This window comes from Colletotrichum fioriniae (genome assembly GCF_027942845.1).
Source record: "Colletotrichum fioriniae strain IMI 355084 chromosome Unknown scaffold_18, whole genome shotgun sequence".
NCBI classification, from domain to species: Eukaryota; Fungi; Ascomycota; class Sordariomycetes; order Glomerellales; family Glomerellaceae; genus Colletotrichum; species Colletotrichum fioriniae.
This window is the reverse complement of record NW_027076854.1, coordinates 152,122-169,401: the sequence shown is the minus strand read 5'-3', so window position 1 is coordinate 169,401 and position 17,280 is coordinate 152,122. Positions and strand designations below refer to the sequence as shown.

The 17,280-nt window shown below is 53.6% G+C and overlaps 5 protein-coding genes across 5 annotated transcripts; 4 read left to right on the top strand and 1 right to left on the bottom strand.

Moving 5' to 3' along the window:
* Positions 1 to 3,505: 3,505 nt before the first annotated feature.
* N0V96_011532 (uncharacterized protein) lies at positions 3,506 to 5,556 on the top strand (the record flags this gene model as incomplete). The annotated part of the gene is made up of 2 exons (XM_053193552.2): positions 3,506 to 3,751; positions 3,880 to 5,556. The coding sequence occupies 2 exons, from the start codon at positions 3,506 to 3,508 to the stop codon at positions 5,554 to 5,556; spliced, it is 1,923 nt and encodes a 640-aa protein (XP_053048870.2).
* A 587-nt stretch (positions 5,557 to 6,143) lies between these two features.
* On the bottom strand, positions 6,144 to 7,430 carry N0V96_011531 (uncharacterized protein; the record flags this gene model as incomplete). The annotated part of the gene is made up of 3 exons (XM_053193551.1): positions 6,144 to 6,358; positions 6,420 to 6,837; positions 6,921 to 7,430. 3 exons carry the CDS (start codon positions 7,428 to 7,430, stop codon positions 6,144 to 6,146), a joined length of 1,143 nt encoding a protein of 380 aa, XP_053048869.1.
* A 1,903-nt stretch (positions 7,431 to 9,333) lies between these two features.
* N0V96_011530 (uncharacterized protein) lies at positions 9,334 to 10,640 on the top strand (the record flags this gene model as incomplete). Its single annotated transcript, XM_053193550.2, has 3 exons — positions 9,334 to 9,364; positions 9,422 to 10,248; positions 10,326 to 10,640. 3 exons carry the CDS (start codon positions 9,334 to 9,336, stop codon positions 10,638 to 10,640), a joined length of 1,173 nt encoding a protein of 390 aa, XP_053048868.2.
* An 845-nt stretch (positions 10,641 to 11,485) lies between these two features.
* N0V96_011529 (uncharacterized protein) lies at positions 11,486 to 14,758 on the top strand (the record flags this gene model as incomplete). Its single annotated transcript, XM_053193549.2, has 1 exon — positions 11,486 to 14,758. One exon carries the CDS (start codon positions 11,486 to 11,488, stop codon positions 14,756 to 14,758), a length of 3,273 nt encoding a protein of 1,090 aa, XP_053048867.2.
* A 641-nt stretch (positions 14,759 to 15,399) lies between these two features.
* N0V96_011528 (uncharacterized protein) lies at positions 15,400 to 15,982 on the top strand (the record flags this gene model as incomplete). Its single annotated transcript, XM_053193548.1, has 2 exons — positions 15,400 to 15,924; positions 15,977 to 15,982. 2 exons carry the CDS (start codon positions 15,400 to 15,402, stop codon positions 15,980 to 15,982), a joined length of 531 nt encoding a protein of 176 aa, XP_053048866.1.
* Between the last annotated feature and the right edge of the window lie 1,298 nt (positions 15,983 to 17,280).

Below are 17,280 nucleotides of genomic sequence, written 5' to 3'. Positions count from 1 at the left end.
AAAGCAAAGTTTACCTTGCTTGTTATCAAGTCAAGCCGTTGTTCAGAAAGTATCATAGACAACGCCATTTGAATCAAAGCTGGTGTCTGTCGTTGGAACCTCAAATGCACTAGATTTGGTACCTTATTCAGCTAGGGTACGGAGTACTCAGACGGATTTCCAGATATTCTTTGCGACTGTTCGGATGGCCATGAACCCCAACGTTCTGTCCGTTGGACGCGAGCGCTCCATCACAGAAAGCCGCCGACGTACCCAGCAAGTTGCGCGGCCGAGACAACGGCTGCACATATTCATTCGGCTGAGATCATCGGTGTGCCGGTCTAGACGAGGCGAGTGGCTGACCCCTCGCGAACCACCCGAAATGGCTGCAGTGACACGATCTTGCTGGTGTTTGACAGAATCCAGATCGGACACGCGGGGGTTGCCACACACACACACACACACCGTACGGATACGCGCGGTCATAATGGTGAACTTATCGCACGCTTTCCAGAACCCTGAAAACCCCTTGGAGGTCACTCCCGGGGCTGCAGTCAAAGAAGGGGTCGGACAAGGATTCGGGGGACGGACCGAATGGACCGTGTCTACAGTCTGGCCCAGGGCATGCCTACCAAGGAATCTTCGACTCTTTTCCCTCTCGCCATTCATATCCACGGAGTCCCAATAATCATCGGTCCAGGCACGACGCATTGCTTGTCTGTTCTCAGATACCTGGCTTCCGGCTGGACATGCCTTCCAACATTGGCCTGCTTTCTCGAGGCCACGAGACCGAAAGAGCTGGAAGAACACAAAAGTCCAACTCTGAACAAGTCTCTCAATGAAGAAGCTGTTGTTGGAGTTCCTCCGGTCGAAGAATACTATGCTGTGACAGTCCCACATCAACCTTCAGCTGAGCAGAGATCATGAGGCTGTTGCCAATGCAAGATGGCCCAATCAATCCCGAATGATGCATGCGCCACTGCGTGCACACCACGCGCCAGCGCTTTACACCCACGTTTTGTGGTTTTCGCCAGTAATGGTAATGCAGGCTCGACATAGTACAGACTTGACGATCTCTGGAAACTTCACGCGCCAAGTTTTACCATACCAAACAAAGCCATCCGAGGGCCGTTTCGTCAGTGGTTCTTTGAGAAAAGGGGACCAACTTTCTCATGTTGAAAACGGTGGCTGCTTTTTTTGCTTTTTCGTCCTCATCCTACTTGACGCCTCCAGGGATGCAAAAACCTCCGGTCGGGAATATGGCGTGAGTTGATGGCGATCGTTGCCGCTCACGGAGTGAGCATGCCCCAAGAGTGAGGCTGGCAGGCGGGATACATATTCACAGGCGACCACGGTTGCAATGGATCTTGACCTGCTCCTCTGCCGTTGGTCCCCGGTCCAATCGAATAGCTTGTCAGCTGGGTACGGGTTTTAATCACTTGCAGTTTCACACGTTAGACCAGCGCGCCGGGACCTCGAACTGACATAATTCGGGTCGAGAACTCGATATTGGCCACCGAAGCATCACCCATGCCATGCTACCGTACTCTCGTCACTAATTACCTACCCGGGTGAGGCCGCGATGCTTCCTCGCAGATGTGGTTTTGGACACCCTTCACCTGCACAGGTGCAGCACTTGCGCCCAGCTGCGAACCGCAGATCTCTCACACTCTAGTTCCCTTCTACGGGGTCCGCGAAGAAAACAAGGCTCACCAAAAGGCCTCTCGATTCTCTCTCGCCCCAGTCCCGCGATCCAATCATGCAGCTTTTGGCCGTCTTATTCCCTGCTTCGCGGGATTCTTCATTGTTCTCTCTCTCCGACAGACCCTGGCATTTCAATGGCAATCCAACACACTCAACTTGCCTCACCCACAAGGCTGGCCTGGCCACAGCTGATCATCCTGTCCCACGGTGTCACCCGCATCCTTGGATTGGGGAACGAGTCGGTATTCTACCCTCAAGGCAGGATGACTTTACCCACACCATGACTATGGCTGGCTGTGTACTCCGACGCCTCTTCACTTCTTGCTTTTCCCCCCTGGATAGGTTTCGTCAGTGTTGACATGAAATGGCGCCGGATTGTCTTTCTTAAATCAAGTACGATCCGCCTCAGACACACCCAGACTGCCACCGTGTCATGGACATGTCTAAGTTGTCTCGTCAAAGGTCCAACTGTATTGGAGAGGATTACCCTTCTAATCTTCACCGGTCGTACCTCTATCAAAGCACGATCCACTTGTGACTTGAAGCTGTTCCATTAGCCACAATCTAGTCAACTACGTTTTCGTAAACTTGAAGCCCCCGTTTGAACGGTCCTGAGTGGCTCCTTTACACATATACTTTTTTAATCTCGTTCTGCTACCTTCTTTTGGGCCCGCCTCTGTCCGGTATTTACGAGTGTTGTTGTTAAGTTCTGCATGGCTGACGGTGCCTGACCGCAGGTCCCCGGAGCCCGGCGCGATGGTGAGGCTATCTGACCCTAACAATAGTCTACGCTTAGTCGGCGTGCCACACTTACAAACTCGTGTATGCCGAGATCAAAGGCGTTAGTCGGCATCTTTAAAGTTTACGGATCCACATCACTACCGGCGCACCCACTTCATACTCGGCGGATATGAGTAATCATTCCCGTCCCAGCGGCCTCGATACGCCGTCCGATACGGCAGACGACCTCGATGAACCTCCTCCCTTCCGACAGACCCATCACGCAAGCGGGTCTCGTGAGCAAGGTAGATACGGCTTTTCAACTTTCTCTCGACCGCTTCCCCAACGACCTTTGACAAGTCGCCGGCAACAAGTTGTTGATCAGCAGCAAGAGAAAGACTACTCCGCTGGTGTCAGTGCTTACAACTATCCGGGCCCGTTAACAGCAGTATCCCTTGAAGAACGTGGTTCAGCCGGCGCCGAATCGACTGTCCTTTACTCAGCATCCCGCTCGCCTCTCTTCTCCCACCCTTCATATACACATGCGCGTCCGCACCTGGCGCAAAGTCACCAGCAACTGAATGTAGAGGGGCATTCTTACCCTAATTCACAAGAGCAGGAAAACTTGACAGTCTTTTACGAACCCCAACAAAGCTATCGCGTACCCCATAATCACCAATCCCCGCAAGACTTGAGCCAACAGCACCAATATCAACACCAAGTATTTCCACACCCTTCGCCGGCGGACTCTATACAGTCAGCCTCCCTCGCTTCATCATCTCCCGACACGCCGTCTTTGCTTTGCCATCCACACGACCCACGGCTTCTCCAAGCTCAGTCCCAAGCACCCGCCGAAAGCGGCTTTGTACCATTTACTTACGCAGACCCCGAATTGCCCCCAAATCCTGGCGAACTAGCCCCGATTCAGTTTCTGGGCCTAGAATCCGCACATCTCGCCCCGGAGCGCCCTGTGGATTTCTCTTTGTCCAGACCTGTGGCGGGTCCCACCCACCTATTCTATCACAACCACCTCAACGACGACTTCCTCCAACATCGCCAAACTGGGGTCCTTCAATACCCCGGCGGCTACCCGGCACCATTCATGCAGAACCCCGGGCTGTCCATTCTCAACGCAGAATCTTTCGACGATGGTATGTCGGGCTTTCGCGCACCAAGAAGTCTGCCTCCTGGGGGGAAATCTGGTGCCGATACCAGTGAGGAACCAAAACGATCCTCCAAGAAACGGTCAAAGGCCCAGTCTACGGAGGTGATAGAACTTGACGAGGAGGAAAAGAAGCGGTCAAGGGGAAGACCACGCCTGGACACCAACGACGAGACAGCAAAGGACGTAAGTTGGCGAATAACTCTTGACTTGGCTCTCCCCTTTTGCAGCTTTGCTTCAACAACTTATTCACTTGACAATTACCTCTCTTATCTTACACCTACTCCCTCTATCAACCCCTCTAACCATAACAGCGTCGTCGAACTCAAATTCGGCTTGCTCAGAGAGCCTACCGCAACCGCAAGGAAACAGCGATACAATCGCTCGAGAAGAAGGTCGACGAGTTGAGACGCACCAATGAAGAAATGAGCAAGGAGTTTATGAAACTCTACGACTTCGCCGTGAGCAAAGGCATGCACGAGAGCACGCCCGAATTTGGACGACAACTTCAAGCTACGACAGAAAAATTTGTTTCCCTGGCGCGGAAGACGAGCGAGGAGCCGGAAAAGGAAGGCGATGTGCTTCCAAGCCAGGAAAATGATGGAGACGTCGAGGAAGTTGGCGGCCCGGCCACTGGGCAAGAAAGGGGCAACGAAAAGTCGCCATCCGCCGAAATCGCTAAGCCAATTGAGCAAGTCATATACGATGTTCTGTCGAGCGAGCAGCCGCATCAGCATCAGCTACAGTCGACACCTCGAACACATGCGATGACTGCGGTGCATACAACGTCTTGGGCGCCAGATAGTCAGTCACACATGCCTCTCTCGACACTATCACAGGCCCCAATGGGCTACGAGATCGTGACGGAACCGACGCCGGATAATGCTAGTTTCCCATTCGGTATGTCCTATGAACATAGCCTGGACCAACCAGGCACTTTCGATCTACTCGCCAACCAGCCCTTTTCTGAATCCCTATTTAATATTCTCTCTTCACCAACTTCCTATGCCCATCAGGAGCGGACGTTTGGGCGGCGTCTGCAACGATCGACTCTAGAAAAGGCTTACACGTTGCTCCGCATGCCCAACCCGCCGGGCAGCCTCATCAACAGCGCCTTCGGTTTCAGTTTACTTTTCGAACCCAAAGAGAGGATCGTGGAGCGGATCGCTAACCGTCTCAGTGTCAACCAACGGGAAACAATGTTTAACTGGAAATTTCCATTTTTACACTTAGGGGGCGGGGGCACGTGGTTCGACGAAATGAATGACTTGGATGAGATGGCGTACCCGAGCGGCCATAAACAGAGAAACCCGGTTGGAAATCAGGGGACGGCTGAGCCGTATCGGCAAAAGGTCGACTCTCTCTATGGCATGGGACCGTGGGATGCGGCGACAGAAGAGATGCGGGACCTGAGAGTAGAACGCGCCGCCTCAAGACTTCGCATGAACGTTCCGGGGCTCCAAGGCGACTTTTACGATGCGGACGAGGTCGAATGGGTTTTACGGAGACGCGGAGTCGATATTCCCGCCGCCGCGGATTTTGTCACGGCCGAGATCGATCCGGCAGACTTTTCGGACGAGACGGCGGTTGCTGGACGCGCCCTCGGGAGCGGACTCGAAAGCAACAGCAACAGCAGCATTAACAACGCCTCTGACATCTTGAGCAGTTACGGAACGAGCCCTGGAGACGTCGCTGCCAGGCAATGGCTTGGACAAACTCTGAAGCCGACGAGGCCGTCTGATGTCCACTTGGGCGATACACGGTCTGTTGGACAGTCTAGCAATGTGGCATCTAGTCAGATGCCCCTGGATCCCAGTCTCGCGGGCGATATGTTTGGACTGGAGAGCACATCTACCAACCAGACTACGACACCCGGTTCAAAGCGGAGAGCGGTGACAATCAATGTTGGGGTACTCGTCCAAGGTATGTTCATGTTCAACCAGAGTCCCTTTTACAATTTGCCTTTTACAATCTGCCATAGACAATGCTAACAAAGATATTAGAAATTGGACTGAAGTCGGTTTGCTTGGGACGATCACCTGGGATCCGGCCGAGAGATTTGAATGTTGCATTTTGGGCATCGCTGACTACGTAAAAAGAAACATGGGCTTGATATTACTTGACTTTGGGAGTGGCGTACCGTTGGGTATTAGACTGTGCCGGTACCAGAACGGCCAAACGCCTCGAAAGGCTCATAGTTGATTCTTTCCTTTTGTTGATTCATGATATTATTGTCAATGTTGTGTCTCGGGGGTCATCTCATGAAGGGCAACGACACTTTCTCATCTAGCGGTTGGCGCTTTGTATAAATGGGTCTAGTAAGGTGGTTGGATGTTTTATTGTGGTAGCAGCCTTCACAAAGGCTGTATCTAAGGCTTCCAGCCCATGGATTGCAATTGAAGTTGGTTAATTGCCCGCAATCGGTTTCTCGCCGGCTTAGAATTATCGCTTTCCCAACTGCCTCCTCATGTGTGTACAGGAAAATACGAAGTTATGTACACGAAAAACAAGTGAAAAAGGTCTGCGAAAGAATACAAGCTTTCATGTACGGCGTATGAAGAGCCAAGATTATCGAGCCTCACTTGGAAAAGGTAGCCTTGATCACCTGGATCCTGTTGTTGTTCGTAAAAGAGATGACCAGCGTTTTGCCAGTGGGATCCAAATATGGATGAGCGACGCCAGCGTAGACGAGTCCGCCATCAATGGCCTGGGCCTGGAAAATCTTGACATCCGGCGTCCAAGGACCCTCCGGTTTTGTGGCGGTGCGCAAGAACACGGTGCCGCCACCGATGCCTTTAGCAGAGTTAGTCTCAAAGCCTACACGTCAAATATCACAGGACTACAAAAAACATACCAAGGTGAACAAAGATGTAACACTTGAAGTGCTCATTCCAGACAATCTGCCCCTGTCCCGTGCCCCACACAGTGGCCGTCTCGGAGTTGAAAGTCGTCAAGACGTCTGACTTCCACCCCTGCTGGCGGCCCCAGTAGTACTCGTAGTTGCTCACGTTGAACGCCTGGCTGGCATTGACGCGCGCGAGGTAGACGTAGCTGCTCTGGCCCCAGTCGGTGATTGTGGTCGGCGGGCCGCCCCAGGCGTAAATATACTCGGAGCACGGGTCGCGGAAGGCGGCGATGTCGCCGTACCGGGGCGTGGTCTTGGCGTCCCACCAGTAGCCGCGGTCGCCGAAGCGTTTGGTCACGGTGGGGGTTCCGAAGAGAACGTCTACTTTGGCGATGCCTGCGCCTACGAGGCCTTCTGCGTTTTGGTTCTGGGGAGACATGTGTAAGTCTTGTGCGTCCTCTCGTTTTTGAGAACCGGTTTCTGGCTTCATGGAGGAGAATAACAACTTACAACCAGGTAGAAGACGGCGCCGGTTCTTGTAGCAGCATTAGTTTCGACCAAACTCGTCCCGCCGAACCCAGTATCGACCTTTTCTCCCCACGACGAATTGTAGGGGATAAACTGCTTCTGGCGCCCATTCTCTCCCAAGTTGAGATCGTGCACGACCAGCGGGTTCTTCGTCATCACAGAGACGGCATCGCGTACCATACCGTGGAACCCGGGCGTGTCCTTTTCGGGATCCGTGACACCAGCATCACACCAGAGCACATCGCCCCAGACGGCGTACCATTTTCCTGCGATGGCGCCGGTGAAGCCCAGATCACGGTGAGAGCAGCTGTTGTCGGCGTGCTGGAAACCTAGGTACTCCACTTTTGGGTTCACGATGGGGTTCGTGCCGACGGGGAGTGTGCTATCCATTCCTGCGGTGAGCACTTGGAGGGGGTTTGCATGGGCGAGGTTGGTGCCGATGGCTAGAAGGGCCGTGGCCAGGGGGAGGAGGTGAGGGGTTGGGGTACGCATTTTGAGGGGAAGTGGGTGTCGATCTTTGGGGTTGCAGTTGACCTCGGCGCGGGAGGAGGTGGATGGATGGGGATGGGCGATGCTTGTGATTGCTCGGTGTGGCTCGGTGAGGGTGTTGAGAAAGGAGCGTCAATGCCAGAATCGATCTGGCTCGTTGGAAATGATTGTGGGCTGTAATTGGTACCTTATGTAAAGAATGAAAACCTCCTGAAGACAGTAAGAAGAATGAAGGGATGGCGATGCTAGATCGCCTTGAGTTGAGGTTAAGACGTGATGATAACGGACGGCAAAGGGTGGTAATAAATACGTACTGGGAAGGTACCTCCGCTACCGCGATGGCAGTTGGGCAGGCCAATGCCGAATCACAGTGTCTAGCCATATCGACAAGCGCTTGACCCCCTGGTTCCATGGTTGAGATGACATGGAACGATGGATGGATGGACGGGTGATAGGCCCATCATGGTGTTGCAGGCCGGAGGGAACCACGGGCGGTCGGACTGCAGATGCACAACGCCGGAGGTGCGCCACGGCGCCGTGCGGTGGGGCCGGGCCTGGCCGGTAGATTGCAGAGGGAATGAAAGGAAGCACCGGGTGGTTTACATAAGTAGGCAGTGGATCAGTGGCCAAAACATTCTGGATGACGGGCGGCCGGGTGTGGCGTCGCGCAGGTGAGATGGAAGTGCCCTGGGGCTAATTTTGTTGCCTTGGAAGGAATCGTGGCTTTCATGCGATGATGGGATGGAAATGAAGCTTGAATGATTGCGTTCGTCCTTGATGTCAAGGCATTAATTTGATTACCTTAGACAGTGACCGATAAATGATGAGATGGCGGGTGACTGACTATGGACTAACATCAGTGTACATTATTGTTGCCTAGTAAAATAGAATGGAAAGTCTTCTCATCGCGCCATCATGTCTTCATGCTCATCACAATGCTCATCTATTTGTATTTTACTCAACACTTTTCTTGCCTCGATCCTAATGACAAGTGTGAGTGAATATGAGGATGAGTGAGTGAGAGGACAGATTCACACCGCAAATTCCATAGATCAAAGTACCGTCGCATTTCAACTGATGTTTCCATGCCGCCGTTGAAGAAGAAAACCAAGAAATGATCAGGCCAACGCGTCTCAAACTACTTAAGTGAAGCGACCGAAATCTTCAGCATCTCTGCCTTAGTGTACATTCGGAGGCTTCACCCCGGAATGGTCTATTAGAGTAGTCGCGAACATAAGAAACGGCTGACGATGAGACTCTACAAGCAAATCCGAATCTTTTCCAGCTCTTTTCACTTGACATAAGAGCTTTAAGTCAGATGCCATCATAATTGATGGAGGGAGCCCACGTGGATCACCTCATTGACGTTCTCATGTGCAGGGAAGATGAGATGAGCTCCCAGGCACATGCTCGCCCTCAAGCCCGCCATTGGCCGACCCCTCCTCAGGCCTGCCAAGTTGGGAAGCTGTTTCCTCCAGGCAGTGTGCGGGGCAGAGCGGGCAACGGCTTCCGGTGGTGGAGCACCTCTCATCCCGGTGCGTCCGTTTCTCCTGTCCTCTACGTCTGTCATCTGCCATCTGCTCTTCAACCTTGTTAGTCTCGGTCTTCTTCCTTTCACTGCATAGCAGCCAGATTACCTTTTCGGAATTGGTTGTTCACTTCAACCCACGTGCCCTGACTTGACCCGGTTGGCTGGCACCACCGGATGAACCCTCCGCTTCACTACCGACCTGTCCATCGCTCGAGAGTTTGAACGGAGCTCTCGGTTGCTCTTGGCGATCTCGAATGCAACCCTTTCATCTATATAAGCATGCACTCTCGTTTGAGTCCCTTCAAGCTCTGGGTTTACTTCCTGTGCGCAGTTGTTGTTGTTCTCCTTATAATATCCCCGTTCACCATGTCGCCAATGTCCAGTCTGGCCCTCAAGGCCGCTCTCCGTGCGTTGCACCCTGATTCAGGTTCTCTTCTCACTTATACATTCTGACCGTCACCAGTGCTTCCCCTCGTGAGTGCTGCTTCATGCAGTAATGAGACCTATACCCACAATGGCCTCACCTGGTCTCGCAGCATCCGCATGAACCAGGTCCAGGTCGTCGGCACGCACAACTCGTACCATCGCGAAGCGCCACTTGAGGAGCATCCCACTCAAGCGACGATGCTTCCCAACGTCCAGAACTACTACTACTCCCACCCGTCCCTCGATATTCAGCTCAACTACCAGTCCATCCGCAATCTTGAGCTCGACATCTTTGCCGACCCTGAGGGAGGCCACTACGCCACGCCCCTCATCCGCAAGCTCGCGAACCTCTCCACAACTCCAGACCCCGATCTCCTCGCCCCGGGGATCAAAGTCCTGCACGTCGCTGACGCAGACTACCACCCTACCTGCAAGACGTTCATTGGGTGCTTGAACATCGTCAAGAAGTGGAGCCAGGCACACCCGGACCATGTCCCCATCCCCTTCATGATCGAGTTCAAGACCTCCGAAGCCGCCTTCGCAGCAATCGGCGGCGCGTCTCAGATCCCTTGGAATGACAGGGCACTTCTCAAGGGCCTCGACGATGAGATCCGCAGTGTCTTTGCACCCGAGGACCTTGTTACCCCAGATGATATCCGTAGGGGCAACTTGACCTTGGAGCAGTCCGTCTTGCAGTATGGATGGCCCGACTTGGAGAGTGCCCGTGGTCGCGTGCTCTTCCTAATGGACAACGGGCCCGTCAACCCCATCCGTGACTCTTACACCCAGGGCCGGCCTAACCTTGAAGGCCGTGTTCTCTTCACAAACTCTGCACCCGGAAACTCTGACTGCGCGTTCCAAAAGGTTTGGTGTTCATCAACCCCTCTGAACCCGGGGCGTTCTTGATCAGAAAATGAATCTTACTGACAACTTTCAATCAGCTCAATGACCCCACTGGTACCGAACAGGCCAACATCCAGGCGCAGGTCAAGGCGGGCTACTGGGTCCGCACACGCGCCGACATCCCACTCGATACTCTGCTGTCCAACGACACAACGGGGATGCGTGAGGATGCTTTCTCCAGCGGTGCGCAGATCGTGTCGACCGATTTCCAGGCCTACGGCATGAGCAGCCGCTGGAACGTCGACTATGCCGTTCGCTTCAAGGGTGGTGCGGCGGTGCGGTGCAACCCCATCAACGGGCCCGCCGACTGCGCGAGCGAGGCGTTGGAGCCGATTAAATACATTCGCAACTAGACGGCCATTGCTTCGATGTGAGTGAGATAAGGTACTGGTGAATAGTGTAATGGTAATAGCATAATGAAGCTCAGTTTGAAGGGCTGGTATACATGGTCGCTATCGATTGACTGTATTGGGATTGAAGAAGACCTCCCCACCTTTTCAGCGATTTCTTCTCATCAACCAGTGCCGATTGATGTGAAAATGCCTTTTATTCTGCCTCCCCCCAAGAGATATGGAATTGTCCAATAAGAACGGACGTAGAATGCTTATATCTCGACCAAAGTACCATCATCGAGGCGAAGCGCGCGGTAAGGGCTGACATGAGCGGCCGCCCCCAGCCACTTTGTGGGGGAAGAATTCAGAGCTAAGTGCCAACGGGCAAGCTCCATGGGCTTAGCCACAACCATTCGAGCAACACTGCTTCAAAGAAATGCAACCACAACTTGTCCAGTGCAGAAACTGGACAAACATCCAAGGCATCTACTATGGACTCGATCATTGACTCAGCCGGCAAGTGTCCGCAACCCCATGAGGGGACCACGGCGAATGACGCGGGGTCGGGCCCTTTCGTCTGACCGTTCCAACTTCCTTAAGGTGAATTCCCGTCAACCAACACCGCAGCGCACCTTCTGACGGCGTGAGTCAACGCATCCCCCAATTGGCCTCATCTTTCCCTTCTTCCTTCTCCCTGCCTGCAATGCCTCAATTCTTCTATATAAACACGAAAAGCACTCTCGATATGTTCCTAGCCATTTGATTCTTCATGCTCAAGTTGCACCCAGTCTCCCATTCTTGGAGTCTTCACAAACAAGACACCATAGAACGGGACAGTCTACGGACAACAATCAGCAACACCCAGCATGGCTACCAACGACCATTATGATCTCTTAATCTTGACGGACGCCACAGCGTCCATGAGCAGCTACCTGCAAGCTCTCAACAAGTCTCTGCCCGAAATTATTCGGATATCGGCTCTGACCGACTGCTTCGACCGGATCGGAGTCATGGCCTACCGCGACTACTCTGCCTCCATGTTGACGGAGTGGTCAGGATGGTACTCGGCAAACTCAACGGCCGACGACACAATTACACAGGGCCAGCTGCTTCAGAAGGCCAGTCATATCAAGGCGGACTCTGGTCCTTACAGACTTGATTGGCCCGAGGCTGCAAAGACTGGACTGGCCAGAGCCTACAGTATCATGCGTCCCGAAGCCACCACCATCATCATCCTCTACGCCGACGCTCCTCCCCACATCCCGGGAACGTCGTCCAAGTACAGAACCACCGAGATCGAGAATCTCTCCAAGCCTGATTCCTTCTACGGCTGTGGAAAGTACTTTACCGATTGGATTGCCGGCGCCAAGACCCTTCGGGATGGCGAGAAGAAGGCCAAGGTCTTTTCCGTCATACAGGGCGGCATCGATGACACCGTCGCCCCCTTCACTTTCCTCTCACACATCACGGGAGGAGTGAGCTTCAAGCTCGATAACCAACACAACGTTCCCACATCGGTCGCTATCTCGGAGTTGACCACCGGCATCCTGATGGCCTGGATGGGTGTAGGGAAGGAAGGCGGTGCAGCGTCCGGCCAGCGCACTTACGCCAAAGTTTGTCAGTATCGAACAGCCTCCAACATCGAGGATATCACAAGCGAAGAGGACGAGGCCGTCGAGTTATATTTTGTCATCGCTAAACACATGGAGCAAACTGTCGTGAACAACATAGAGTCAACGCCCACCAAGCTTGATAAATTGCGGACGGTCGTTGAAGCTCGGGAAACTCCCCTCTCGGACTTCTCGAATAGATACAAAGCCGATGAGGTCTATCGCAGCTTTGTCGTTGGCCAACTCGAAACTTTGATCGCAGCCGATGTTGGCACCATTGCCATCAACCCTGTATTCGGTAGCCTATGGCGAGCCGTCTGCAACGATCGCGACAACCCGGCTCGCGACGGACTCATCCAGGCCTTTGGGTACTCTGTCGACCGCATCCCCGAACCTGAGAAGAAGTCTCGGATGAAGGCTTGGCTCGAGGAGTCCTACGACTACGCAGCTGAAATCTCGGGAGCCATTGACAAGGTGCCTGAACACCAGAGATACCCCTGCGTGTTTCTCGATCCCACTGAGCAATTCCAGACCTCCACAGACGACAACGGCGAAGACGCCAACGCTGATAAGCGTGCCGTCACAGAGTTTACACGAGAAGAACTCCTAGAGATTGGTCGCTCGTGCGACAACCGTATTCTCCGGAGGCTCGGCAGAGTCCTCACACGACTGACCTATGTGGCCCGCGAAGAGGACCTGCCAGCTCACATTAGAGCCGACCCCAATGTCGCCCGGATTCCCATGGCCCTCTCGTCTGTTGACTATCAGCGAAAGTTTTGGAAGATTCTCTTACATCTTATACTTCCTGGGACCATGCTGGCCGCTCGTCCAGCCGCGCTGCTTGCAGCCCTTGCCCTGCGCTTGGGTATTCGGCCCCTCACAGCCACCGCAGACAGGGAACTATTCACTTTCACCACGAAGTGGAATAACTTGGACATTCCCGAGACCTGGAATGCTAGCTGCCTCTCGCTGCTTCTAGATGCCAACGAGGACTACGAGAGACGGGTCGCTCAAGGCGTAACACAGCGTCCAGCGCCAGAAACTTGTGTTCTCCTTCAGAGTGACCGACGTCTTTTTGAGACTCTGGTTGACTACAAGCTCCTTGAGTTGAACCTCAACACAACCCTACAGGCCAAGATTGGATGGCACCCTGACAAGTCCAAGGTATCTCTTGGGCCCCTGGTCATATGCAAAAGATGCGAATTCCCCCGCTCAGTCACTATAATGGGGCCGGATAACGTCTGTGGCCTCTGTCCTAAGAGCAACAAGTGTGACTGCAAGGTCTGTCAGACTGCCCCGGATCAAGAGGCCCGTCTCCGAAACAACGTGACCCGTGGTGATACCGAAAAGACCGAGGCAACGTGGGTCGAATGTTTCACGCCAACATGCCGTGCTCAGTACGTCGTCTATAACCCTCAGGCTCTTAACGTACGGGCAAAATGCTACTACTGCCGACACCATGGATCCGTCGCAGCTAAAGACGAGAAGATTCCGCGCGAAGCTCCCTGTGTCGAATGTTCGCAGTGTCGAAACCGGGTCATCTGGACAGAGATATACCGTCCTTCCGACCTTGATCTTTCGGTCTTCAAGTGCCCCGCCTGTACATCCAACAGAGTTACCGTCATCGATTTCGAAACCTCAGCCAAGACACTCAGCGGCGAGAACGGCGTCTCGTGGCTCCTGCGCAACGACGATTCGGCGATCAAGGACCCCTTTAACGGCCGATCTCTGTTCCACACCATTTCTCAAGTAGAAGAATCGCACCGGGAATCGCTAGCAAAGAACGTTGAGATCATTCCAGCAGTACAGCAGCAAGCGCAACTCACGATTCGCGGCAAGGCTATCCAAAACCAGGATGACATTCTTGAGTCCCTTCGCAAGTGGGTAAAATCTCGGCGCACTGAGGCTGGAGTCTGCAGTTTGTGCTTCTCAAACATCCGAAAGACCGATCTTCGGAACGCATGTGGTCGCTCTGGCTGTCATCAGCAGATTTGCAACGGCTGTATGAAAGACTGGTACGGACTCAATGTCCGTGGAAGATTGCTCAACCTCGCCGCTCTCTCCTGCCCCTTCTGCCGCCGACAGCCGACCGTCAAGACCGTCTCTAGCTTTGGTATATCCCACATCGGCGACCTGCAGACCGCGGCTACGGACAAAGAGTGGATATACGGCTGGTGCAGAGACTGTGGCTTTGCCAAGAAGTATGCTGAGCGGGTATGCGCTGTTGGTGCTCCCGAAGTTTCGAACTGGTCATGTGATGAGTGCAAGGAGATTCAGATGCAGGGCGCCCAGAGGCTCAAAGTTCGCGACTGTCCCGGCTGCGGTACAGTTACGGAGAAGATGGGCGGATGTGACCATATCACATGTACCGTCCCGGGTTGCAATGCTCATTGGTGCTTCGCCTGCGGCGAGAACGTTGGCGAAGAAGACATCTACGATCACATGAGCTATGCTCACGGAGGCATGTGGGGAGGTTATCACGCGGATGAGGACGATTATGACTATGGCTACGACGATGAGTTCGATTAGGGGTTACCTACACTTCCACCGTTGCCTGATATGGGGGTAAGACTCATCCCGTTGGAGCCGTTCTAGACCTTGCAGACTTTCGTTAAGGTACAGGCTGTTGGGGTTTGGGTCACTCCTTGCCCGTTTGTATTTTATTCGCAGGATGGTGTCTGGCCAAGAGCATGGGAGGCAGAGATTGGGAGGTGTGTTTCTGCCTATGTTACTGTGTAGTAGATTATCGGGTTCCTAATTATGAACAAGCGTTTTCTTACGCAGCCTTAAAGACTGTGAGCGAGTGTAAATCCTCAGTGAACCCTCCAAGCGGCGCCTATCGAGATCGATACATGGTGTTGGGACCAATCTGCAATACCCTTCACAATCTTCACAATCAAGTGATGGTTTTCGTTAAATTGATGGAACAATTGAGATTGTGTGACGTCGGTTCGGTGCATCATTCGCGCGAGGGAGATACCCCGCAATCCGCTAGATGTCATCCGCAACACCGACGAGACTTATGTGTCCTGGAGGGAAGAATGGTGCATCACTCGCGGGTGGAACTCGTTCAACCTTCATGGATACGAGTGAATTTTAAATTCTACTTGACGCTGTAGAATCAAACTTATCCACTCTTTGGAAGGCTCGCAGGTCGCCGATACCGAAACATGCCACCTCTGCCAGGGTTCTCAGACAACCCCTTCCGCACCCGCGCCGACCTCGTGCGCGCTGCGACAGCTTTGATACGACCGTTGAAGCAGTATAAGTCCACCCATAAGGCGCGGATTAAGCTCGCGACCAACACGGCCGCGGGCTTCGATGAGGTTGCGGCGCAGTTGGAAGGGTTCGCGAGACCGTTATGGGTTGTCGCAGATCTCTTGAATGATGTCGAAAGCGGCGGCGGTGGTGAGCTCTTCGCGGGCTTGGACTTGGAGTCTTGGGCTCGGGGGATTTTGGCGGGGACGGATCCGAATTCTGAGGAGTATTGGGGTGACGTGGACGATATCGACCAGCGGATGGTGGAGATGGAGTCTATTGCCTTTGCGATGCTCGCTGCGCCTGGGCCCCTCCTTTCTGCATGTGACGATGAGGAGAAGAAGGAGAGACTCAGGGTTTGGCTGAGGCAGATTAATGGGAAGAGAATGCCGCAGAATAATTGGCTTTGGTTCCGGGTGTTTGTCAACCTGGCGTTGGTAAGAGCACTCGGGGTTCCTGTCGAGAAGGCTAGATCGATCGTGGATACAGATTTGAAGGTTCTGGATACGTTTTATATGGGAGAAGGGTGGTCTAGTGATGGGGCTTGGGGTAAGGAGAGGAAACAGGCGGATTATTACTCGGGCAGCTTTGCGATTCAGTTTGCGCAGTTGTTATACGTGAGGTTTGCTGCCCGGGACGAGGAAAGAGTTGAGAGGTACAAAGTGCAGGCGAAGGAATTCGCGTCGAGTTTTTGGAGATATTTTGACACAAATGGTGGGTGTTTGGCTTTGAGCTCTTGTCATTGATTGCGCTCTGGAATGGAAGCTGACGATGAGAAAAGGGGCTGCGATACCATTCGGTCGAAGTTTGACATACCGCTTCGCTTTCGCCGCATTCTGGTCCGCCGCAGCAACCGCCGACGTGGATTTCGCGCCGCCGCTGAACGATCAAGGAATAGTCAAGGGATTGTTGTTACGGCATCTCCGATGGTGGGCGGGACAAGTGGACACGTTCAACACGGACGGGACGTTGCCTATAGGATTCACGTATCCCAACATGTATCTTAGCGAGGACTACAACTCGCCGCAGTCGGTGTACTGGTGCCTCAAGAGCTTTGTCATCTTGGGGCTGCCCGAGGACCACACCTTTTGGAGGTGCGAGGAGAAACCCCACCCTCTTCATAACCTCAAGCCCCTGGGTACTGCAATGGAGAGGAGGCAGTCGCATCCGGGACGGGTGGAAGTCGTCTGGCCGCCGCGGCATATACTTTGCAACGGGCCGGAACACCACTTCCTACTTTCGTCGGGCCAGATGACAAAGAAGACCTTTAAGGGACGAGAGGCAAAGTATGGCAAGTTTGCGTACTCATCAGCTTTTGGGTTTAGTGTCCCCACGGGGTCATTACTTTCGCAGATGGCGCCAGATAGTACGCTGGCTGCTAGTATCGATGATGGAGAGAGTTGGTGCGTAAGATGGGAGCCGACGCACGTCAGGATCGAGTTTGTGTCGGTGTCGTTTTCTGGCGGGCACATTGAGGTGCCGTCTTTAGTCAGTGTCTGGAAACCATGGAAGTGGCTTGACTTAGAGGTTGAGACAGCACTGGTGCCTGTTATGGAGAGCTTCCCCGGGTGGCACGTACGGGTTCATAGGGTCCGATGGAATCCCAGGGAAGAAATCCCGTCGTGGGTCGGGAGCCTGCAGCTCGTTGATGGAGGGTTCGCCATCGATTCACATACGGCAATGGGGAAGTTTCTTCCGAAGAGATCTGCTCACGAAGCGGATGGGCAGTCTTACGTCGAGGACATTGACAGGTGTCTTGTCTCCTCCTCAGCCGGGGCGAGCGGCATCTCTGA